The following is a 26,886-nucleotide window of genomic DNA, read 5'->3' as shown; positions in this document are numbered from 1 at the left end:
CCACAGTAAACCTAGAGTTTTGATGTATGACTAAGTGTAAAGTTATAGTTTGTTTGTAAACTAATAATTCTATATCAAGTGAAGTAGGTTACTTAATAAGTATGAAGTCCTAGTTGGGAACAGACAATTGACTAAGTCTTAGTGAAACTAAGCAAGTGTGAAGTCCTGGTTGAGAAATAGACAATTAGCTAAGTCCTAGTGAAACTAGATAAGTGCAAAGTCCTGGTTGAGAATCAGACAGTTGGTTAAATCTTAATTGAGAATCAAGTAGAAAAGACTTAGTTGGGAATTAGGTAGAATAGGTCCAAACAAAGTCAACTGGGAGTTGAAGTCTTGGCAGAGCAAGTCCAAGTAGAATCGGCTAAGAGCTAAAATCTTGGCAAATAAGCCCAAGTGGAGTCAGTTGGAAGCTGAACATGACAAATCACACTAGATGGATTAGTTGGGAGCTAAACATCTAATCAAGGTACGCATGAGTGAAGTTAAACTTTATATCATACTGATTATGAATATCAAGTGTAGGAAGTAAGGTTCAACGGTTATAGATGACTAGAAGGGAGTCCGGGTGACTGACTAGAAATAATCTTCGATTGTTGGAGATGCTTCCAGGTGATCAGTAGAGATGAGATCCATCAATTCAAGAAAGTAGGTCAAAGATAGAGAGTCCATTCAACTGGAACCGCAAATGTTGCAACCACGTTGCAGTCTCCCAAGCGATCGAGGATGGTCCAGTCAATCGGGAAGTGCCATGTTAACATCCAAAAAAGGACTATAAAAGGAGTCTCGAGGTAAATTCTTCATAATTCAATTCTTTTGACTCACTACAAGTCTACTCGTGCTCTTAATTGCTTTGGTCTTTGGATGCAATTTTAGTAACTTGCTGCAACACTGTACCTCATCTTCCTAAACAGGCAATACTAGCATAACTTTATGATTTTGTTATTGTTGTAGAATTATATATAGTTGTGTGTTTAATTTTTAGATTCTTTGTATCGTTTCTCCACCTCTAGAATTTTTCTAAAAATGAATTAATCAAAATAAGAATCAATTTGTTTAAGTTGTACGCCTTTATTATTTGTGTGAACATTTTGCATGCTTAGACAAAAGATATTGTTATCAACTTCATTGCATGCTTGAGTTAACTACTCATATTTATTTCGTTGCACTACTCTAGTAATTTCTATTTTAATTTCAAGCTCATAAAACATGCCCTAGTATTGGAAATATGAGGAGAATTAACCGTACAGTAAAATTTACAAGTCAATTCAAGATAGGAAAAGCATTAGACAACTAAAGATAATGTGAATCCTTATAACAGTCATCCTTAGTCAAGTACTATTCTTGATCTTAATATACCAATAGCAATTAGAAAGGGTGTGACATCCTATACTCAATATATCATTTCTAACTTTGTCTCTTATTCTAACTTATTTTCCTCATTTCATGACTTTACATCGAGATTATCCCGTGTAGTAATTCCCAAGCTTGTTCAAGAAGTACTCAATATTCCTGAATGGAGAAATGCTAACCTTCATGACATGCATGCCTTAAAGATGAATAATATCTAGAGTTTAGTTGAATTGCCAAAAGGGGAAAAAAAAGTACAATAATGTTGTGCAAATGAATATGCAAATGTGCTCGGAGTTTGACATGATTGGTTACAGTGTTAATAAGTAGACAGAGGTGGAAAAGACATTTTGGCCAAAAGTTATCGCCCTCGAAGATCGGAGTCCTCGATGGCTGATGAAGACCGAAACCCTAGAGATGGCTGAGCAACAGTAGGAGGGCTGCTATGATACCATGAAGTTTTCCAGAAAATCTTGTCTTTGTTTCAATATTGCCGCTTTTATATACAAGTTACATATTCCTATTTAAGGAATTAAAATTATATAATATCTCCTAATTAATTACAGCTATTATCAAATCAAATCAAATCCCTAATTATACAATATCAAATTAAATCTGTAATCAAATCAGATCTGCAGTAAATCTGCAATAAATCTACCTTGATTGGTTTTCCACAGTTATTATTTACTTAAACTGTTGATGTCTATTTGTTAACTTGAGGTTCTTCATCATCTTCAACTCACATGATTAAAATAGAAACAAAATCACATTTCATCTTTTTTATTGTCTTTTTAATTGTGGTTCACATACTGAACGTGCTTTATAGTTAATGTGGAGTTCTGATCCTTAAGCTCCATAATGCGGCTTTCAACTACATAGCTAGCCTAAATGAGAGTAACTTGGGAAGTGCTTCACTGTTATATGATAGACCATCATGATTAACTGTCTTAACTTTAGTTAAGCTCTACAGTGGAAGGTAGCATTCTGCATGGTATTTGTGAACCATGAAAGCAGGGATCCATATCTTGACCATTTGCTGAGTTTATATCAAAGCTAATGAACACTTTTCTGTCCTATAGTTTGATCTATCCTGGGTTGTCTGTTTGATCTTCACTTGCTAGTTCCAGTGATGGACTTTTGATGATTTTTTTACATTAATTTCCATATCTAGTATGATGAATTTTTCTGTGCATAAACATAATACTCCAGATATGTAAACATTATTTGTCTTGCATATTACTCCAGGTTTGACGTGAAAATTGCAACGGCTGTAGCTGACGAGACTAATCTACCATTTGTCACTGCAGAGAATAAGTTTGAAGCATTGGTCAGTTTTCACTCGATGTTTTTTCTTAGCCGTCTGGTGCAAATTGATTCTGGACCTACTTTATATTTTTTGCTTGCTGTACCTTTTTTGGCTCATGTTTCTTGTTTAATAATGCTAATGTAGTCTAAACATCAAGGTTCAAAATTTCGAGCCTTGTCTTTGACTGGAACGATACTATTTTGGTATCGTGTTGATAATGGATTGAAGTTGAAGAAAGGAAATGAAGCATAGGACGACGATATTGTGTATGCCATGCATGATTTTAAATCTTGTACCATGCGAGGCGAAATAGTCGAAACATATCATTTTGATAAATTATTGAAACTTGATACCACTCAGCATAGACAATGTTTTCTTCCTTTTCTTCATTTCCTTCCTCCTGCAACTTTCAATCTATCATCGACACCATGCATCAGAGAGTGGACATGATATTGGAACAAAATTCTTCCAATCAAGATCGAAACTACATCACAGATCAAGATTTTAAAAGGTGCAGAGTGGTATCGAGTTTTGGTGATTTATAGGACCAATAGTTATGACCGTTTCGCCTGACACAATATGAGATTTCAAACCATACCTAACATAGATTGTACTTCAAGGTTTAAATTAGAGTTTTGGTTTTGATTGAAACACGACAGCTTCGGTATTGTACCATGCCATGCTAGTATGATATTGAGATTTATTAAAATTAATTAAAGAATCTTTTTCAAAATTACCTAAAATTATCAAATTTGTAAATTTGTAAATGTCAATTCTTATTGTTGTATTATAATCTGTTTTAGAATATCAATCTGTTTTGAAGTTTTAAAATATCTGATTTAAATATCAATATTTTAAAATCTGTTTTTGATCTTTAGAAATATGAATATTTTGTGAAATATATTTATGATCTTTAGGACTATTAAATTTTGAATGACTTATTTTTATATTTATTATATATATATATATATATATCTAATGGATTAATGATCGAAATTAGTTTTTATCAACTAATCAATTTTAATCAATTAATTGTATAAACATTAGTTGAAGGAAAGCCTTGGTGCAATGATAAAGTTGCTGTCATGTGATTTTTGAAGTCACAAGTTCGAGTAACAGAAACAGTCTCTTATAAAATACAAGATAAGATTGCATACAATAGACCCAATGTGATCCGATCCTTCTCTGAGATCTCACATTGGTGGGAGCTTTGTGCACCAGACTGTCCTTTTTTTAATTGTATAAACATTAGTTAAAATTAATAATTAATCACATACACTTAAGCTAACGGAAATTTTACTAATTAAATCAGATTAATTTAATTATAATTTTAATCAAATTATACTAAATTAAACCAGTTAATTATTTAATTGATTATAACCTATTAAATGAATCAACTATAATCAATTAATTCAATTAATAATTATATTTATCAATTATAATCAATTTAATGAATGATTATATTAATTGATTATAGTAAATACTCAAGAGTCTCTACCCTGAGACTCTTGAAACCTTGATAATGAGGTTGGATTGAGGCGAGCAACAAGAGTGGCGTCATCGGAGCAAAGGAAGTTGTGGGTAAGGAGTGAGTTGAGGTGATAGCCTAGGAGCAAGTGCTGGTTGTTCAGTGGGCAAGGGATCACATGAGTGGTTCAAGCAATAGAATCACGAACTATAAACAGTCTTCTCCCCAAAGCTCTATCACCATTCCTCATCCACTCTACACCTCCCAATGCGAGCAGCCGACACCACGTAGCTCAATTCCTCAAGACAGCTTATGTATGTTTTCAGCTCCAGTATGCACCACTCCATTAATATGAGAATTAACGAGTATCGAACAAGACATAAAACTCTCATTTGATAATATAGGCTTTGTGGTAGCACGGGTGTTGCAATACTGATTTGTTGTGCCACCCAAATTTGTAGTGTTCCCATCACGAAACAATAAATCTCAACCATGCCAGGTGGCGTGGCTTGAGATTTAAATCTTTGTTGTACTTTTTGAGTAGGCTATGTCCTTGTATCTTAAGGTCAACATCCTTACATCCAATTGTGATGTGATATTTGGAACACTGGCAACCGCAAAATCTGAAAGTCCATTTATAGATGATGGAACCTTCACACGTGAATTTATCCAATAATCAAGCCTCTGCTAGGTCCTTCAATTTCCATAGAAGAAAACCTGCTGGGTCAATAGGGCTCCACAATCAGTTGACACTTGACGTGCCTTCAAAATTTCTCTTTTACATTTTGATGTAAGAATCAGCCAGTAAATAATAAAAAAAATTCATTTCCTATATATAAATAGTCTTTTGTCAATGCAATTATAAGAAATTAAAGAACAGTATGCTTTATCCTTTAGGGGGGAAAACATCTTAAGCCATTGATACATCACTGCCTACTATCTATATAGGTTGGCTATTTCTAACCTTATATGACTAAATTTGACCAAGCTGAACTGAACCCAATTGTAAAGCAGGTCTCTTTATGAAAGTCATATTAAAAGTCAACAGTATTAGAAATGTGAATCTGGTCCCATCTTGAACCTTGCTCCTTTGATGCGATCTTCAGTTGGATTTCAGTTTACATGTTTTTTCCCCAAGGATGTCAATTTTGCAATCTTCAGAGGTTCCTATAAAATTACAAGTTACAGCTAGTTGGCTATGTTATAACTTAGCTTTATCTCTTATTGTATTTGATTTACTATTTTTTGGTGCATTAAATATGAAAAAAACTGAAAATTTGTGAATTATTGCATTATTAGCGAGTCCACTTTCTCAAGTTCTTTTGTTGCTTGTTATATCTTCTTTTATTGTGGAGGCCTTATCAGTCCTCTTAATAGTGGTTTGTGCTGCAAGCAGGCTGCACATGATGCTTTTATTGAGACCAGCGGAGCCTTAAACACAATTTCAGCTTCTCTTATGAAGATAGCAAATGACATACGACTTCTAGGAAGGTATTTTGACTGGCACTATGGTATTGCTTTCGATATTAAAAAACATGCAATTTGGCTTTATGATCACTTTTTGTTGAACATGTTTCAGTGGTCCACGTTGTGGACTTGGTGAGCTGATCCTACCTGAAAATGAACCAGGCAGCAGTATAATGCCTGTATTTCTCTTTCCTTCATATACTTTTTAAAGTTTTATTGCAATTGCTTGTAACTGCTAGCTCATAACCATGTTGCATTCTGTCAGTCTTTTCACCGACATCTCAATCCCTACCTTTTTCCATTGCAGGGAAAAGTCAATCCTACTCAATGTGAAGCTCTCACAATGGTTTGTGCTCAGGTAATTTATTTCAAGTTTTTTCCTTGTTCCATACAAATCTAGTAATCTGCAATAGGATTTTTGTTTGTTATTGCTTTGCAAAAAATTGATCACAACATTCTTCCATCATGTAACAGGAACTTCAACCTCTAGGAAATTAGACTGTTATAAAATAAACTGGTACAGACAATGACTAATAAAAATTAATATTTATATTGTCTTGTTCTATATACATAACCTTTCAATCTCCATGAGATGTGAAGTATGGGGCAGCAGCTACAGAAAAACCATCCGATAGTCCTATTGCATAGCACCATGACTAAGCTTGTTCTGAGAGTTCATAATTTGGAATTGGAAGAAAAATCTTTTCCGTTGCTGAATGAGGACTGAAAAAGTTTTCCACTTTCAGGGGATAAATAAACCAAAAACTAGAAATAAAGGTTCTAAAACTATACAAAACTAGCTATGTATTGACAATCGTACCTCAAACCACTTTCAAATATGAGTTAATTATGTTTTGACTTCTTAGAACTAGTAGAGTAGCAATAAATGATAACAGGCAATACAAACTAAGCAAAAGGATAGGAATGTAGTCTCTTCTAGGCCTATAAACGAGTTAAGCCAAGCTAAGCTTTGTAGTGTTCAAACTTGTTTGATAAGGTAACCAAGACAAGCCGAATCTAAAATGAACCAAGCCATTGAAATGATTGTTCAAGCCTGACTTGATTTTTATATGAGCTTCAGCTTGATTCGTTTAGATATTATTGAGCTCTCAATTCAAACTTGTTTGATTATTTGAAACTTTTACATTTTAAGTTTGTTTGGTTGGTTATTGTATTTGATAATAAAAAATTATTTGTTTATTTTGAAAGTTCCTTTGTTTATTTAGCAAGTTGATAAGAGTTTTATTGATGAGCATGGTTCAAGAATATTGTTCACGAATATTGTTCATGAACATTATTCATGAACATTATTCACGAACGTTGTTCACGAATGTTAACGAACTGAACACATGTGTTCAAGCTTGTTTGTTTAGTTTAACTTGTTGTTAAGTGTGTTTATTTAATTGATCTTACGTGTGTTGAACAAACTTAAACAAAATTTTGCCAAACCGAATACCAAGTTTATTCACGAACGTTCGATTCATTTACAATCCTAATCTGTTCTACCGAGGGGTTGACATTACACTTGCATTTCAAAATATAATTAGAATATGTAATTCGAAGCCACCTGCATTATGTGAAAATAATTTCTAGTAATTTGCATCTTAGTATTTCTTGAGGAGGCATTTATATATTGATTGGTAAAAGCATAATCGAAAGCCCACTAACTATTACAAAAAATTATGACAATAACTAGTTTAAAATATAATGTGATATTAAATTGATTACGTCCACATCTTATTTTATTTTTTATTTTTATGAAATATATGAACATGATAATGAATTAGATCCAATATTATTTTACTAAAACATAAAATACAACAATAATAACAACTAAATCTTTATCCCAATTAAGTGATGTTAGCTATATGAATCCTTCTTTGCCATTAGGCTCGATCTCCTACTATATTTTTTTCATTTTCTTTCCTTATATATTTAAATGGCAAATTCCTAAAGGATGCATATGAAGTTTCATAATTCCCAAAAGGCGTACTAAGTTTTCATTATTCCCAAAAGGCCCACTTAATTACAATTTTATCCATCTGCATGCATGCAACCTTTTTTCTTTCCTCTCACCTTTGCATGCATGCAACTTCTCTTTCCTCTTAAATTAAATTAAATTAATTTAAATACTTTAAATTTTAAAAAATAATCCTCTAACTTTATTTATTTTTAATTTTAAAACTTTAATAAAAAATTTAAAATATAAAAATAATGTTAATAAAACATTAAAAATATCTTTTCTATTTTTAATATCTTTATTTTTTTAATAACTAATTATAAAAGAATAAAAATAAAAATAATAATGAGAGTTGATTTTATTAATAAAAATCAGAAAAAATCACTTTAGTGCTGGTTAAAAACACACCATAGTTTAAATACAACATCGTTGTGGTGTTTGATTTCTAAGATCAACACCACAATGTTGTTGGTCTTCAGAAATCAACACCATAGTGTTCTAAAAGTTCAAATCATTTTGAGTAGGACTTTAAAATAGTAAAAGAGGATTTATTTGGACTTAGGTTTACCTAATAAATCCACCAGAGTTGGAATGAGTCCTATCAGAGCTCTTTAGGTCTATTATTGAGTTTTGATCGAAATCTATCGATTGAGGGATGATTTGAATTTTTGAAATTTACAATGAGATGGAAAGTGTGGAATGTATAGAAGGTAGATATAATGAGAAATTCTGATCTTGAATTTCCTACACAAAGTTATAAGTCCGTGTTAATTTGCACAAACTTTGAAACTTTTAAATCTTTTGAGCAATGTTGGAAATCCTTTATGATGATAATGGAGAGCACATTTGGACTCCTAGGCACTGTAGTAACCTACATGAGTTGGAATGAACCCGATTAGAGTTCTCTTTCATCAATGAGTTTTGACCAAAATCTATTGATGGACCTAGATGATTTGGATTTATGAAATTTTATAATGAGATGGAAGTGTGGAGTGTGTAAAAGATAGATGTGGTTATAAATCCTGATTCTGGAGTCTCCTACACGAAGTTATAGGCCCGTGCCATTGGTACAAAGTTTGAAACTTTCTAAATCATTTAAGCAATGTTAGAAATCCTTTATAATGATAACCAAGGGAACCTCGTGTTTCTCCCAGACACTGCAGAAATCTACAAGAGTTGGAATGAATTCGATCAGAGCTCTTTAGGTCCATCAATGGATTTTGATTGAAACTAAGGTTTAAAATATTGAGCCGTGCTGAAGTTTCGGTCTCGATTGGAATGATACAGTTTTGGTACCGTATCGTACCTCTTCCTGTAGTTTTATATTTTTAAAATATAAAATATATTAATTAAAATAAAAAATTTAATCTAAATATTTAAAAATAAAAAATAAAATTTTTAAATAATTTTATAGGTTTTAATAAAGTCTATTTAAATTATTTTGAATTATAGCTAAGAATTGATTATTAAAATCTAATTAAATTCTAAGTTTTAAAAACCAAAAAAGAAAAATCGCGGCGCGTGCGACCGGTACGCGTGGCCCGAGCGACGGCTCCGGAGGCGTCCCTGGTCGAAATTCCTGTGCCGGGGTCCGGTGCCTCAGCGGAAATGAAATTTTTCGGCTGTATCACCCGATATGCCTCGAAATTTCAATCCTTGATCGAAACTCATTGATGGGTATTTGGATTTCTGAAATTATGTCAGGCGAAGTTATGATCGTGTGCCAACTAGCACAGACTGTAGTGTTGGTTTTTGAGATCAGCACCACTTTGGTACTAATTTTTAAAAACTAGCACCAGTCTGTGTTAGTTGGCACACAATCATAAATTCGCCTATGTATATTAGGATCATGATTTGACATCATATATACCTTCTACACACTAACCTTTCTCATCTCATAGCAAAATTTCAAAAATCTAAATATCCTAGGTTCATCAAATGAGTTTCCATCAAAATCTAGTGATGGATCTAGAGAGTTTTGATTGGAACCATTCAACTCTTGTAGGTTTCTGTAGTGCCCAGAAGTCTAAGGGCGCCTTTTATTATCATCGTAAAGGATTCCGATCATTGCTCAAAAGGTTTAGAAAGTTTCAGACTTTGTGCTAATTGACACTTCTTGTAGGAGACTCAGATAAGAATTTCTCAATATCTACCTTCTACACACTCCACACTCTACACTTCCATCTCGTTACAAAATTTCAGAAATCCATGTTGTCTACTATCAATGGGTTTTGGTCAAAACCCAGTTAGGACCTAGATAGCTCCGATCGGGCTCATTTCAACTATTGTGGATTTATTAGGTGAACCTGAGTCCAAATAAGTCCTCTTCCTATTTTAAGACCCTCTCAATAGTGCTAAAATGATTTGAACTTTTAGAATACTATGGTGCTAATTTCTGAATACCAATACCATTGTGGTGCCGATCTTTAGAAACCAACACCACAACGATGTTGTATTTAAGTTGTGGTGCTGGTTTAAAACCAGCACCAAAGTGATTTTTTATTTTTATTAATAAAATAAACTCTTGTTATTAATTTTAATTTTATTCTTTTATAATTAGAGATTAAAAAAATTAAAGATATTAAAAATAGAAAATATATTTTTCATATTTTATTAACCTTCTTTTTATATTTTTAAATCTTTTTATTAAAGTTTTAAAATTAAAATTATAAATAAATAAATTTAGAGGATTATTTATTAAAGTTTAAATTAGTTTAATTTAATTTAAGAGAAAAGAGAAGAGAGGAAAGAGAAGTTGCATACATGTAAAGGAGAGAGGAAAGAGAAGAGAGGTTGCATGCATGCAGAGGGGTAAAATCATAATTAAGTGTCTTTTGTGAATAATGAAAACTTAGTATGCCTTTTGGGAATTCTAAAATTTTATGTGCGCTCTTTGGGAATTTACCGATATTTAAAGGAATTTTATTATTGCTAATTAAGTTTTCTTTAATCTTTTTCTTTCTCAATTAATGTGTGTATTTATTATGGTCTTGCATTACTTAATTAAGTTATTTATTGTTGTCTAAGTACATACCCATATAATCTTAAATGTGCTTTCTTGAATTTTCCCTTAATGAGTGTAATCTTGACATTCTCTCTTATGTTCTCATTTTTATCCTATCTATCCTCATATGCTTGCACATTCACTTATAATTCTCATCTTTGCGACTTTATTCTTCTATTTTTGTGCTTGATCCACATTATATAGCATGGCAGGTCTAGTCGTCATTTTTGTAAAACATCACTTTAAACTTTAGAGGTACCTTTTGATCCTAAAGAACACTTGACACTTCCTTTATTTTAATCATTATGCTTATATTCTATATAAAACATCTCTATCAACTCCTTTATCTTTTTGTAAAAATAATCCTAGATATTTAAAGCTGTTAGTTGCAGATAACTTGTCATTTCCCATTTTAACAATTGCCTTGTTACGCCTATTACTACTGAGTTTAAATTTTATTTATTTTGTCCTTACTGTATTAAGCTTAAACCTTTTACTACTCGCTAAGATTCGAGCTTAACATTTATTTTTTATGTGTCTCATCGACTAAAATAATGGCATTTGCAAAGACTATGCATTATGATAACGTGTCTTGGTCTAGTGATTTATCCATAATTAGTATAATTAGATATGGACTTCTAGTTGGTTCTTGATGTAAATCTACCTTTATAGGAAACACTTTATTTAATTCTCTTAAAGTCTTCACTCTTATTATCAAATCTTTATATACATCCTTAATTGATTCAGTATAAGCTACATTAAAATTTTTCTTTTTTAGAATTCTTCATATAATTTTCCTCGAAAGTCTATCATAAGATTTTTCTAGGTCATTGTGTATTATATGCAAGTCTTGTTTCTTTTTCTAATATTTTTTAATCAATTGTATGAGAAAATGTATAGCTCTTATCATCGATTTTTTAGGCATGAATTCAAATTGATTTTCGATCACCTTAGTCTCCTTAATTTTTTTTAGTCACTCTTTTCTAAAATTTCATGGTATGACTAATTAACTTAATGCCATTATAATTCGCACAAATTTACATCTCCTTTATTTTTATACAGGGGACTAGAGTACTTACTCTTTACCAATTAGACATTTTCTTTGTTTTCAATATCAGGTTGAAAACCTTCGTAAGCTATTCAATATCTTATTTTCTTAGATACTTCCATACTTTTATTTGAATATCGTCCAACTACTTTTCTATTTTGCATCCCATTTAATGCTTGTTTTACTTTTAGAATTTAAATTCTCTGATAAAAGTTTAAATTTATATACTCCTCTAACCTGTTTAAATTAAGTTGGTTACTTAAACGTTTATTAAAAAGTTGATGAAAATACCTCTTCTATCATTTTTTTTTATTTCTCATTCTTCACTAGTACCCTATTGGTCATCTTTAATGCATTTTATTTGAATAAGATTCTTTATTTTGCTTTCTCTTACTTTGGTTATTCTATGGATGTTCCTTTCTCCTTCTTTTGTATCAACCTGTTGATACAAGCGTTCAAAAGTTTCATTCTTTCCTTCGCTTGTTGCTTTTTTTGACCTCTTTCTTAGAACTACGTACTTTACTTTTAAAAGTTTTCTTCGTTTTTACAAGTAAATTCTTAAGTCATTCTCTTGTATTTTCTCATTCCATCACAAATTCTTTATTTGGTAGTCTCTATCCTTTTTGACTCATTGAGACGCTCTTGGTTGTCGTTTTTAAATTTGATGTTATCTTATCCTATGTTGTATTTAAATGACCATGTATTTTTCATAATACTTGTGCTCCTATTTTCTCCTTGAAGATTCTTTGCTTCCTATGCTTTTTGACTTTCACCACTTGATCCTAGGAGTTTTGCATGTTTTCCCTTTACTAATATTGTGCTTGAGGCACATATACACCACAAACCTATGTCGGACGGATAAGTTTTTTTCAAGGATAACTTCATAATCTTTATAAATTTTTTAAATGTCTTTTTTTTTTACCATAAGGCAATTTGCGACTAATTTGTCGAGTGCTCTTGGTGCTCCGGTGTGTTAGTGAGAGAAGCCACATGGTGAACCGGTGCTTTGGCATAATCTCCGATCTCCAAAGTGTTGGCACCCATGTAGGTTTTTTTTTGGTTGGTACCTTGAAAGAACTCATACGCTTTTGCTACCCCTTTCTTTTCCATGACAAACCAATCTATCAACTTCATGTTTGCTTCGCCCGCTCTTCCTGTGTTTTGCTTGATTTTCTCCTTAATTTCCACCAACCTTTTGATCAAAGGGGAGTCCGTGGCCTTTGCTTCCCATGTCCAAAAATCATCCCCCTTTACATAATGATGATGAACATCCATAGCGTATCCGCTCTTGATTGTATCTCCCATAAGACTTTGGTGAGCAATGCTTCATTCCACACAAGTAGGTTCCGAAGACCATAGCCACCATTCTCCTTGGCAAACAAATTGAAGCTATAGGAGGATACTTTGAGTCGCTTTAATCTTGTCAATTACTCCTCCCGGCATTGATAGCATTGAAAGCCAATAACATTTCATTCCTTGAAGGACCGTTTTGACAAGCTCTAGCCTTCCCGCATAAGATAAAGATTGTTTTGGACAACAACTCATTCTCCTTGTGATCGCATCCAATAGAGACTTCACTCCGGTGTATCTTGCCCAAAATCCTTAGAAGGCCCTCACTATGGCCTAAGAGAATCTCACAACATTAGGACCTTGGTGGAGGCATTCTTGGACCTTGGATGATCATGGGGGACTTCACATTTGATCCAATCACGATATTGTCTATTCATGACCTTAGACACCTCGGGGAAATCCTTTTGCGAGCATATCTCCTTAGAAGGTCTTGTGTAAGAAACCCATCACCGAGGCAATCCGGCTACAAATTATGAGATGATGCTTGTTGTTCTTTCTCCATTTCTCTTTGTAAGCATAATGGATTCCTTTTGTTGTTCCTCTTGACTACATCATGGAAAAACTTTGTACATCTATCCGAACTCCTCAAATATGTGTTCTTCGCCCGTTGTTGATAAAACATCTTTTCCTCCCGATAATATATACCTTTGCACCTCTTCTAACTCCATATTTGCCCTCTTTGCTTTCTCCGAAATATGACCAAACTCCTTGTTCAGCTCCCTCAAACTAGCCTTCATTCACCGGTGCCTCCCATGATTATTGCACCACCTCTTATAATATTGATGTAAAGTCCACATGTTTAAGAACTTAAATGGCCTTGTTGCTGCCCTTTCCTTTGCTTGCATAAGCATCAAACTCCTCCAAGAGCCAAGCCGAGTGCAAGTCACATCACCTTTAGACCAAGTGAATTGACAACCAACGGATCGTAAGTCCACCATTCCACATGCATGAGTGGAGGTCTTAATTTGTAGCTGGATTGCCTCCTTGTCTCTCATGAATAGCCAATATCGAATTGAAGTCCCCCAATCATCACTTGGTCTAGATTCTCCCAGGTCTTCTACTGATGAAGTCCATATATAAAAGTAGCATAGAAACCCCGACTAGAAATCCGACATCTAACATATGGAATGAATTGAGTATTAATAACCTCCACATCAGCCCGCTGTGCATCCCAAATAAGCAAAATGCGATCATGGTTAGAAATACCAAAATTATGCACACTGGTGCTGGAGGTTATTAATACATCGGAGGTTAGATGTTGATGCTTATATATGGACTTCACTCGGTGACTTGTAGAAGGCCACTGGTGGAGGCATTCTTGGACCTTGGATGATCATGGGGGACTTCAATTCGATATTGTCTACATGAGAGACAAGGAGGCAATCTACAAATTATGAGATGAGGGACCTCCAAGGATTCACTCTTGCATGTGGGAATGGTGGACACGATCCGTTGGTTGTCAATTCACTTGGTCTAAAGGTGATGTGACTTGCAAATTGGATAGAGTAATGGTGAATTCGGCTTGACTCTTGGAGGAGTTTGATGCTTATGCGGAATTTTTGGCCCCGGGATGCTTATCGGACCACTCTTGTGCCATGGTTCACATTCTAGCAAAGGAGAGGGCAGCAACAAGGCCATTTAAGTTCTTAAACATGTGGACTTTACATCAAGATTATAAGAGGGTGGTGGAACAATCATGGGAGGCACCGGTCCAAGGCAATGCACAATATCGGTTAAAGACCAAATTGTTTAGATTGAAGGCTAGTTTGAGGGAGCTGAACAAGAAGGAGTTTGGTCATATTTCGGAGAAAGCAAAGAGGGCAAATATGGAGTTAGAAGAGGTGCAAAGGTATATATTATCGGGTGACACCACACCCGCAAATTATGGAGAGGTAAAGAAGCGTGCAATCTTATTCTCGGAGGCGGAAAAGATGTTTTATCAACAACGGGCGAAGAACACATATTTGAGGAGTTCGGATAGATGTACAAAGTTTTTCCATGATGTAGTCAAGAGGAACAACAAAAGGAATGCGATCATTATGCTTACAAAGAGAAATGGAGAAAGAACAACAAGCATCAAAGAAGTTGCGGAGGAATTCTTAGACCACTTCCATGGTATTCTTGGCCAACCGGAAGCATGCTCTCCTCTAGATGGTGCTGCCCTCTCGGGAAGGAAACTCAATAATGCCCAAAGGAACAGCTTTATACATCCGGTTGGGGTGGAGGAGATCAAGACAGCTTTGTACGATATTGGGAGTGAAAAAGCCCCGGGACCGAATGGCTACGGCGCCAAGTTTTTCACTTCATCTTGGGATATTGTGGGAGCGGATTTTGTTGCCGCAATTCAAGAATTCTTTGGGATAGGTAACCTCTTGAAACAATGGAATCATTCTCTAATATACCTTATGTCAAAAAGTGATCATGCAGAGGGTGTGTCGGACTACCGGCCTATCTCATGCTGCAATGTCTTCTACAAAGTTATTGCTAAAATATTGGCAAGACGGCTATCTACGGTGATGGGTTTCTTGATTGATCCGGCTCAAGCGGCTTTTGTCCAAGAGTGGAGCATTGGGGATAACATTTACCTTACACAAGACCTTCTAAGGAGATATGCTCGCAAAAGGATTTCCCCGAGGTGTACGGCTAAGGTGGACTTGAAGAAGGCTTTTGACATGCTAAATTGGGACTTTCTAACGGAGGCACTTATGGGATTCGGTTTTCCTCAACAATATCGTGATTGGATCAAGCAATGTGTGACTACAACGACATATTCTATATCCCTAAATGGAGGTGTTTATCGTTTCTTTGGTGGTAGGAGGGGTTTAAGACAAGGTGATTCACTTTCTCCACTTCTCTTTGGTCTATGTGTAGAGGTGCTATCAAGAAGGATCAAGGACATCTCGGTGAAGCCTTCATTCCATTTTCATCCAAGGTGTAAAGAGGTGGGCATCACGCATCTATATATGCGGATGATCTAATGTTGTTTGCAAGAGCGGATGAATCTTCCTTAAGGCTACTAGTGGATTGATTGGAGAGGTTTGGGAATGAGGCCGATTTGAGGACAAATCCACTAAAATCACAGCTCTATATGGCGGGGGTTGATGCAAGTGCAAAAGCCGAATTGTTAAGGATTTTGGGCTTTCAAGAGGGGGTGTTTCCCTTTAGATACTTGGGTATCTCTTTAGCGGCGGAAAAACTACGAGTTGCAAATTATGGGCCTCTATTGAATGCGATCACAAGGAGGATGAGTTGCTGTCCAAAACAATCTTTATCTTATGCGGGAAGGCTAGAGCTTGTCAAAACGGTCCTTCAAGGAATGGAATGCTATTGGCTTTCAATGCTATCAATGCCGGGAGGAGTAATTGACAAGATTAAAGCTATATGTAGATTATTTGTATGAGACTCAAAGTATCCTCCTATAGCTTGGGACACAATTTGTTTGCCAAAGGAGAATGGTGGCTATGGTCTTCGGAACCTACTTGTGTGGAATGAAGCATTGCTCACCAAAGTCTTATGGGAGATACAATCAAGAGCGGATACGCTATGGATAAAATGAGTTCATCATCATTATGTAAAGGGGACTGATTTTTGGACATGGGAAGCAAAGGCCACGGACTACCCTTTGATCAAAAGGTTGGTGGAAATTAAGGAGAAAATCAAGCAACACACGGGAGGAGCGGGCGAAGCAAACATGAAGTTGATGGATTGGTTTATCATGGAAAAGAAAGGGGTAGCAAAAGCGTATGAGTTCTTTCAAGGTACCAATCAAAAACCTACATGGGTGCCAACACTTTAGAGATCGGAGATTATGCCAAAGCATCGGTTCACCATGTGGCTTCTAACACAAAGAAAGCTTCGCACGGCGGATCGAATGTCATATGAGTCGAACAAGGTATGCCCGGTATGTAGTCAAGAGGAGGAAACAATGGATCATCTTTTCTTCAAATGTTCCTTTGCTTGTGTGCTATGGGGAAAAAGCAATGATTTGGCATCAACTTTCGGTTCAAAAATATTGAGGAGCTGCTGAATGGAGTAAGAAGGAGATATAAGGGAGCTGGAAACAAAGTCAAAGCAAGATTCCTTGGCATCTCAAGTGTTATATACCATGTATAGGCAACCCGGAACAAGTGCAAGTTCGAAGGGGTGCCTTCTAGCATTGAGGGATCATTTAGGAAGGTGCAAATTCATGTCCACAGGTTTGTAGACCTCTCCGATCATGGATGACTTTATGGATTTGTGGACCTCAAGCCGGGTTGAGGAAGATGCTGGATGCTGTGGAGGCATGAGCACGGCACTGAAGTCCAGTCGACTGACCTTGAAGTTCAATCGACTGGCACGGAAATATTTCGTCTGATACGCTTCGTCAGTCGACTGGATTTAACTCCAGTCGAGTCGTTTCTGGAGATCAGTCGACTGACCTTGAAGGCCAGTCGACTGACGATAAATAGAAGATTTTTAGACTCGACTAGAGCTTCACATCAGTCGACTGACTAAGGCAAAATCTGTCGACTGACTAAGGCAAAATCAGTCGACTGCTAGCTGAGCTCCTGGATGGCACTGCTGACCTTGAAGGCTGGTCGACTGATGGTAAACAGAAGGTTTTTAAACTCGACTGGAGCTTCACATCAGTCGACTGAGGCAAAATCAGTCGATTGACTAAGGCAAAGTCAGTCGACTGCTAGCTGAGCTACTGGATGGCATTGCTGATTTCGCTGGACTGAGCTGCTGGACGACACTGTTGGTTGAAGTTGCTGACTGCTGATTGCTATGGTTGCTGTTTTGACCAGGGGTAAGTGTAGCATGTGGACTTAGGTTCGTGTGATAGTGCTTGTAGGGTGGATAAGTGATTTGTATTTTTGTGATTGCATGTATTCATGTGATTGCATGATGGTGAGAAGAGTGTGGAGTTAACCTCAACTTGTTGTGGTGGTAACTCCTTGATACATTGTATGTTTGACATTCGGTTTGGGAGCCCTTACCTCTCAAATCAGTTTTTATACATATGTACCTATTTTCCGTGAATGTAACTAGGTCTTTCTTTTTCTTCTTGAAAACGTATTAGCTATTATAAGTTCATATGTTATTGCAAAATCCAATATAGTTTTTTTTTCTCTTTATTTCTTGTTCGAAAATCATAGCTTTTACGCACTCTATTATATTCCTCATTTATTACTCCTATATGCCTATTTAGATCTCTTATTAGATTCATTTAATTTGTTGGAATTTTTTGTACTACCTTATTTAGGTCTTCCTAAAATTGATCTTTGATATCTTCATCTAATTTTGCTCAAGGTGCATATATGTTACATTAATAGTTTTTTTACTATGACTATCTTGAGAGCTTCCTCTTTCTCTTTCTGACTACTATTAGTAATTCATCCGTTACGAATTATGTGCAATAATATCTATTGGATTTCTCATTTTATTTTTTTCTTTGTATCATAATTTAAAATCTAAGTTCTTTATTATCTTTGCCTTCTCCCTTACTCATTTTGTCTTATGTAAGTCAAAATATTAGTTCTTCTTTTAAGCATTGTAGTTAATACTTCCATTGCTTTGCCAACGAGTATTCTTATATTTTATGTTCCAAATCTAAAAGAATTAATATTCATATAATACCTGTTCTTATTGAACTTAGGGTGTGAGAATTCTTACATATTTAATATTCAAATTCTCAAGAAGCGGTCCTTGTTGAGATGTTGTAGTCAAATTTTGCAATTCGTTCCTTTTAGGGAACAACCTAACATCAACATTATAGTTTGATGAATCTATACATAATATTTCTCTATGTTTTTCGATGACCGACAACTTAATACAACCCTTTAGCTTAGAGCTAGCCATGACGGAGATTATTCGATATTGGCGGAGTTTACTAGAGCATCAGTTAATTTTTAAAAAATATACATTAAAATAATTTCTACAAATTCCTTTTTTACCATTAAAATGATTGTTTAAAATTAATATTTGACAATAACATTGTTTAGTTATATAATAATTTTGCTAAAGTTGCTTCAAGTGCACCCTATCATCTACATGAGAAAAATGGATATGGCAAGGTAAATTATGGGGGGAAAGCACTTTAAGACTTTGAGCATATCTTTATCGGATACCATTGTTGAACCATAAGAGTGCTTTTTGACACATGCATTTTTTTAGAAAGCAACCCCGCACACCCTAAATGAAGTTCAGTTCTCTAAAAGAAATGTTTACGTCTAAATGTTCATGGACACATTATGTGCTCAAGTGTCCTACCATGACTGATACAACAACAATAATTAAGGTTTTATTCTATTAAAGGTTGGCTATATGCATTCTTTTACGCCATTGAACTTATATCCCAAATCTGCTTATTTATTTTAAAATGAATATTATCCTATTTTAACATTGCCAATAAAGTCTTTGTTGGATTCCTTTTTATATTAATGTGCGTAATTGTTGTGTTCTTATATCGCCTAATTGGGCCATTTATTGGATACCTAAGTATGTTTATATATCATTGTAAATGCATCTCTCGAAGTTTTCCTTCAATAGATGCAATTCTGACTTTAATGTTCTCATTTTTTATCTTTTATATCTTCGTGTGCTTTGCACATCTACTATAACATTTTCATCTTTGCAACTCTCATCTTTTGCTTGTGTGTTCACTTCATAGTCCAATATTCAGCTCTATATAACATAACAAGTTTAATTGTCCATTTGTAGAATTTTCTTTTAAACTTTAGAAATACCTTACGATTACAAAGAATACTTGATGCCATCCTTTATTTTAACTATCTTGTTTGTATTCTATATAAAACATATCCATCAACACCTCCATCATTTTACAAAAATGATCCTAGAGATTTAAAGCTCACAGGTAACTCGCCATATCTTATCTTAATAATTGTTTTGCTATGTCTAATATTAATAAACTTAAATTTCATGTATTTCACTGTTACTCTATTAATTTTAAAATCTTTTACTTCTAACGTTTCTTGCCAAGATTCAAACTTAGTATTTACTCCTTCACAAGTCTTATTGACCAAAGCAATGTCTTCCTATTGTAAAAAGAATGCCATATGATCATTCACACTCAATGAAATAGACAAGTGTAATAATGCTATTAAAACAGAAAAATAGGTGATTAATGGAAATCAAATAGAACAATTCCATTCTTCATATTCTCAACAATTAAAGGGTTGACCAACTAATATATCCTACACTATAAAATTTTTGTTACAAATATAACCTCAGTTATCAGCTGTAACAATCTTTCTCTCTCAATATTAGTTATAACAATTTTCTTGTGCATAAGTTTAGAATATACTGCAAATTTGGCCTATAATCTATAATTTGTTAAATTCAAGTTAAACTAATTTGTTAGTCTGACATCTTCTCTTAATGAGATGTTGACAGCACATTCTGTTTCACTCATGTCCATGCTCAATAAATATTTTTATGACTTTGTAATTCACTACATTTAACAAGCCATGTAGGATGATTTAGAGACAAAAATCTCATTAGTTGAATGCGTATTTATAAAATGGGATATTACATGATATATTAATTACTTAATCCAAAATCTAATCATACCTTTGACAACTACTATAGATATAAAATCAGCTAAATTCCTTCCCTGTTTTATGCCTTCCACCACTCTATTGCCAGTAACTTTACCTCTTTAAATTGACGATTCTAGCTATTCAATTCCCTTGAACCTTACCTGTTGATCTTAGATTCAAAATTATTAAATTAATTAGTGCTGACACATAACAAATTCATCAGGTGTCTTAATAACTTGCTAATTAAGTATGCCACTAGTTTCTGAAGCTTTCTGGAGAAATTGAAGAGAGAAGTGGAGCATGCGATATGGTTTTTCATGTTTCTTGCATTGGTATGATTTAAAGTTTTATCGCTCAAGGGAGACCCATAGAAAGCAGTTACCAAAGGCTGCTAGCAAGGAGTTAACAGTTAAGTTGAGTGTCATGAGAGGACATGGATGCTTACATATTTCTTAGAAAAAAACAAATACTCCTTTAGAAGTTATAATCTGCTTTTTTGTTAGTGATAATCAACTTGATTTATTTCATAAGTCATAGATAACTTTTTTGTAGATGATGATTCTTATCTGTTGTTCAAAAAAATCAGGCAAACACATTTCTAACCCATAACTTCATGCAATAGAGCAGCAAGCATTGGTTGGGTTTTCAATAGGCATCCTTGTTTTAATCCAATTCTTCATGTTGGTATGATAAAAATTTGGCAATAACATTTTTGAAGAATTTCCTTAAGAATGTTTACATTGTTTTCAAACATCAATGATGGCACTGTTTCTCACTGTTGTGATTATTCAATCCTTGGCTGTCTATGTTTTGATCTCTGAAAGTGGTCTATGGTATTGATGAAGTTTTCTGATATTTGTAGAAAGTAGTAGCCAAAGTTTTTCTATATTCTTTTGCCAGGTGATGGGAAATCATGTAGCTATAACTATTGGTGGATCAAATGGCCATTTTGAGCTCAACGTTTTCAAGCCAATGATTGCTAGTGGTCTTCTTCGAGTATGCTTAGCTTTACCTTATCCCTAATTTTCTATGATGTGCATTAATGATGCCAGTAAATGCATATTATCTTTTATTTAGTTGAGTAGTATCACCTATCAGAGAGAGAATTAAAGAAAGTACTACTGGAGTCACAGAAATAATTTCTTTTTCTTCCAAAGAAGAATGCTACTCTAATACATACTTTATTTTCAATAGTCTCTTAGGTTACTCGGAGATGCTTCTGCATCCTTTGAAAAGAATTGTGTGAGAGGAATTCAAGCTAACCGTCAGAGAATTTCAAAGCTGTTGCATGAGGTTATCTTTCAATACTGAATCATCACATTATGCATTTCCATTTCATGCTACTTTTCAAAATGACAATTTTCAGTCTCTTTGTGTGATTCTCAGTCGCTGATGCTGGTTACATCTTTAAACCCTGTAAGTGTACTGCAGACTGTGCTCCACATTGCAGCTTAGTTGCTGCCTTGCTAGCTTGACAAACTTCTTACCTTCAATCTTTCATATTTCAGAAAATTGGCTATGATAAGGCTGCTGCTGTTGCCAAGAAAGCTCACAAGGAAGGGACAACTTTGAAGGTAAATGATAATTTGAAAATTCCAAATTTAGTCCATCAAGATAATTATGAGAAAGTTTTAGTTTTTATTATACAAAGGGCTGATTATGAAAATTCAGCATCTTTGTTCTCATTAACTTATACTCGAGTTACTTAGTACTTGATAGAGCTAATAACTTATTTGATTATACTACTAGCACAATAATACAACTTGAAAGGAGCGCTGTAAGACAATTTGAAAGAACTCTGTTCTATCAGGCACTTATTTGATTACACTAGCAGCACAGTAATACAACTTGAAAGCAGCACCATAATAGAATCTTTATTTTACAAATCTCATATACTTTTCTAGGCATATTTTTATTTAATTTCTAGTGATGTGCATCTTATCTGTTACTCAGACGCCCAACTAACCATATGCATTCATTCTGGTGTGGCTCAAGGGTACTTATACCATGTCCCATGGTCCTTGTGTCATTCCTAGTAAAACTTGTAATAGAGTACTTTCATCATCTAAATTACTTCAAATATAATATATATTTTAAAATATGTCATAGTATATAATACATCAGGTGAAGTAACTGTACCTACCAACACCTTGTAACTAGATACTGCAATTTTGGACTCTGATCACCAAGCCATCCTGACCTGTATTGATCCCCTCTTTCCAATCCTTTGGAAAACCAAATGGTAACTGTACACGAGATCTACATGTAAAGCTAAAGAAGAAGGCTTTTTTATGTGCATATGACTTTGGCTTAGTATTGTTTTCACCTCTTGGCACTGATCCTATAATTATCTGGTTCATATGCTTCTAAATTGGCAAACCTGTTTCTTATTCAGTCGATCATTCCTCTTTGGGAATGCTCTTCTCTGATTAGTTCCTCAATTTGGAACTTGAAATGAACTCAATTGTGTCTGTGCCATGCTATGTTTTTACTGATATCAGAAATACTTTCTCTTATCCTTTTAGAATGCAAATCGAATTGGTTGTGGCTCAAATAATAACAGATTGTGATCATCGATTTCCTTTTAAGTTCCTGAGATTGTGGTGGCATTTGGAGCTATTCCTTTGGGCCTTCTCATTACAGATAGGCAGCCTCAGATGCTTCTCTTCTGTCAAAACCTCCTTTCCTCGTCAACCATTTGGTTCACCTCTGCAGCCTTAGCTTGCATCACATTGTCTGTAGTAGCATATCTAACTTTCTTAACATGTCAGCGTACTGCTTTATGAGCTTCTCATATAAAGTATGCGAGAAGCAGGATGATTTTAAGGCAAACTTGAAGGCAGTTATCAGTTATCACAATAGTCAAATTTGAGGTATAAAAACTGTCTAGCCACCTTGATGAATTACTTTTGAAATTCTGAAAGAGGCTCATCACCTTCTTGCTTTAATGTTATCAAACCACTATACTCTTGGTTATTACCAAGGTAATAAGTTTTAACACTGCAAGTGAATTCCCTTAGGCTAGCAATTTCTCCTCTAGAGACTTAGCAAACCAGTGGTTTGTTAACTCTCACAACGTTGTTGGAACATTTGACATATTTGGGCATTTAAAATTTTATACAAGGACATTTGGAATTGAAAGCATTATCATATTTTAAACTGTCTATGCTCCCACCATAATTGTTCATGATAGTGTTTTGAAAATTCTTCATAACTAATTTTTCTTATACATGATATATAACTTCCAAGCACTTCACTTATGGTTGTCTTGTCTCTTCTCTTCTCCACATTCGTGCCCCTTTAGTCCACCTAATTCCTAATTTTGGAACAACCTTCTCCCTCATCCTTGGGAATTGTTTAAATTCTCAAATTTGCATTCATAACTTTCCATCTTTTCTTGTTCACTGTTATTAAGTTCAACAGGACTTCTGAATTTGTGTCTCCGATACTGTTTTTCTTTTTTAATCAGTATAGGAGAAATCATTGTTTGAAATTCATACTGTGTTGGGTAGCATGATTGAAATGTATATTCAAATAAATTACTAAAATTCAATACTGCTTAACATAAGTAATCAATCTTGGGTCATTATGTCAATCATGTCGATGAGTATCGTGTCATGGCATTTGGCACCCCTTCGCATACTACAAATACACGCTAAGATAAATTGAAATAATATTTGTTAAATTTTTAGCTTGTATTCATGTAACACAACACAATTTCAAAACTGTTTCATTTTAGAGGAAACACAGCATGAAACTTAGGTATGTAGTTGGCGTTCTCTTCTTTTCTTCTTCCTATCCTTCCTCTTTCCTTTGCAATTCGCTATCAATATCGTATGTCAGAGCACCATGGTATCAAAACAATCTCATTCATTCAAATATTGAAAATTGAAACTCATGGCTTGACATTTTAAACCTTGGGGAAAACTCTAGATTTGGCCCTCCCTGCTTGGTTGGAGCTTTGAACATTTTCTTCCTGAGTGATTTCTTGATGTGCCTTTTCTCTTTGTATTATCTCCATGCATAGATTGTGCCAATCGTTAGGTTAAAATTCAAAACTATAACAGATACAAAAGTTAAGTCTGGTGCTACAGAGTTTATCTTGGACTTCTGTTGGAGAGGGTTGCTAGAGGAGATCAGGTTGATAAGAGTTGGGTTGAGTTGAGTTGAGTATTAGGTTTCATTTGAACGAGTTGTCTAGGTTTTTCTTGAACTGGGTTGAGTTTGATTGAAGTGTAAGCAATTCATTTGACCAGATTGGGTGTGGAGCTTAACTTTGGGAGGATGTGGTTTTTTTTTTTCACAAATTGGGCTGAAATGGAGTCAAGTGGATGAACTAGTACAATGTTGTGATTATTATTTCCAAGTGGTGATTAATTATTGCCAAAAGTTCTGTGGTACATTCTACCAGGTTGTCAATACTTTTCCATGTCTCTTTCCATGTAGCCTTGACCCCACTTTTATAGTTCTCAAAGTGAGTGCCTGTCCAGTAATGGCGACACACAGCCAGGACACTTGAATGGAATTACTCTTGTAGAAGTTTCCATCTATTGGCTAAAGTGTCCAGATGCTTATCAGCTTCTTGTAAATCTTGTTCTTACTGCTGTCCATTTCAAAGCATATATCATTGCACAAAAGCTTCTAGAAGTAGTGGGTGTTGTACAAATATAGTAACCATTAAATAGCTTCTGAATTATCCATTGACTCATCATCAGTCAAAGATTAACAAGGTGTTCAAATAGTTAATTTGTTTGATTGTTTGATGCCTGTGGATGATGGTTCTCTTGAATGACAAAGGGTTAATGATGTAAGATTTCTTGGTGATACCTATTCTGCAAGTTTGCGTTCAGTATCTCACAGCTACTTTATTGGTAATTTTTTGAGGAAGTTAAAATGGTGTGTTTGGTGGAGCAGTTTGTTTTTCTACAACTCTACTTCTACAAGCAATAATAGTTCTTAAGAAGCTTTATTTTTTTCTGGTAAAAGTAAGATTGCACCTTTTAATATCTATTACATGTCATGTTACTCTGTTAATGTTGTTGGCAAATTTACAGAGTGAGAATAATATTGCAAATGAACTTGTTTACTTTGGCTGCCACAGCTGCAATTCCTGTTAAGATCATTTATTTCCTCCTGTCAAGTAAAATTGCTTTGACATCTGTACTAAGAATACTCTGCTTGCATTATTGATCTGCCTTGGTATTTAAAAACCGATGGGCTTGTTATTGAGTTTCAAGTTTTACGATAGTTACTTCACTTAATAACAACAGCAAGCATAACATCAATGATTATGCGCCTTATAAATGCGCCTTAAACTTTGTTATATCTATCACTTACACAACCATGTTAGACATCTGTTATCTATACCTGTAAACTTTGTTATTTATACTTGTTGAGTACAAGGATTTGAGTTTGAGTAATGTAGCTACCACTTGATCAGCTGCAGAGGTTATATATTTCTTTCTTAGTGTTACTGAACTATTCTTAAAGGTAGAATTCTTCTATTGTTTGATTACGGAATCAATAAAGAGATGTTATTTCCATCTTGAGTGTTTTCTTTTTGTAAAAAAAGATAAGTATGCTAATGCGTGCTTTTATATTAATTTGCCGACCAGTTTCTTTTCTATTTCTTATTCTCAAACTGTCGTTACCTTTGTTGCAGGAAGCTGCCCTGAGCCTTAATGTACTCACCGAAGAAGAGTTCGATGCACTGGTGGTGCCTGAGAAGATGCTTGGACCCTCTGATTAACTACTTATAATCTTTGCTATCCATTCCATTATCGTGTAGGGAGCACCATTCCTACCTGGCTTTGCTGGCAAGATGCACTAATGGTAAACAAACAATTGAAATTTTTTATTCTATGGAGTTGTATCTCTCTGATCGCTAACTGGTGTTCTGACTTTAAAGGTCAGATTGTGTTGAGTTACATAATTGTTTTTTTATGCCAGAAATAATTTTATACTGTTGGTTTGTTGCGCCAACACGAGGGAGATTCTTTCGATTTGCAGGGCTTAGGAGAAATAAATTTCAGCACTCTGTATGATTCACACGTATTAAAGAGTACTGTTTCTTATCAACAAAACATCACTGAATGGATGCATCTTTCTTTCCATGTCCTTTTTTTGCAACTCATCTCGGTTAAAAGTTGAATTCCCTTGGTCAAATATTTTGAGAAGCATTTTTGTGACTCGTCTCGGTTAAAAGTCAGAATTCCCTTGAGTTGATCTATGAAATGGAAATTACATCCAACTCTTTTGAGATGCTGTTTTGTGTCTAGTCTCTTGGTTAACAGTTGAATTCCCTTGATTGTTCTATGATATAGATATCACATCCAAATCTTTTGAGATTCTCGGTCAAAGTTCAATGCCGTTGTCATACAAACTAAATTTAAATT

General features: G+C 34.6%; 1 protein-coding gene across 1 annotated transcript; it reads left to right on the top strand.

Annotated features, from left to right (window-relative positions):
• Positions 1–723: 723 nt before the first annotated feature.
• Positions 724–26,601, top strand: LOC141848368 (fumarate hydratase 1, mitochondrial-like). The gene is made up of 10 exons (XM_074736393.1): positions 724–788; positions 2,593–2,674; positions 5,518–5,612; positions 5,701–5,767; positions 5,896–5,946; positions 21,392–21,487; positions 21,686–21,784; positions 21,878–21,907; positions 22,000–22,065; positions 26,154–26,601. The coding sequence occupies exons 1-10, from the start codon at positions 724–726 to the stop codon at positions 26,238–26,240; spliced, it is 738 nt and encodes a 245-aa protein (XP_074592494.1). The 3' UTR covers positions 26,241–26,601.
• Positions 26,602–26,886: the final 285 nt, after the last annotated feature.

The sequence above is a fragment of the Curcuma longa genome, chromosome 17 (genome assembly GCF_044706935.1).
Source record: "Curcuma longa cultivar G26 ecotype Majalengka, Jawa Barat chromosome 17, ITB_CL_G26_1.1, whole genome shotgun sequence".
Classification (NCBI taxonomy): Eukaryota; Viridiplantae; Streptophyta; class Magnoliopsida; order Zingiberales; family Zingiberaceae; genus Curcuma; species Curcuma longa.
This window is presented reverse-complemented; position numbering and strand designations above follow the sequence as displayed.

What these genes read in the sequence shown, in the direction of transcription:
- LOC141848368 (XM_074736393.1), top strand. Translation starts at nt 724, where the DNA reads ATGGTCCAGTCAATCGGGAAGTGCCATGTTAACATCCAAAAAAGGACT. An exon ending in GACATACGACTTCTAGGAAG is followed by an intron (nt 5,613 to 5,700) that starts GTATTTTGACTG and finishes AACATGTTTCAG; the next exon opens with TGGTCCACGTTGTGGACTTG. An exon ending in TTTCAAAGCTGTTGCATGAG is followed by an intron (nt 21,785 to 21,877) that starts GTTATCTTTCAA and finishes TGTGATTCTCAG; the next exon opens with TCGCTGATGCTGGTTACATC.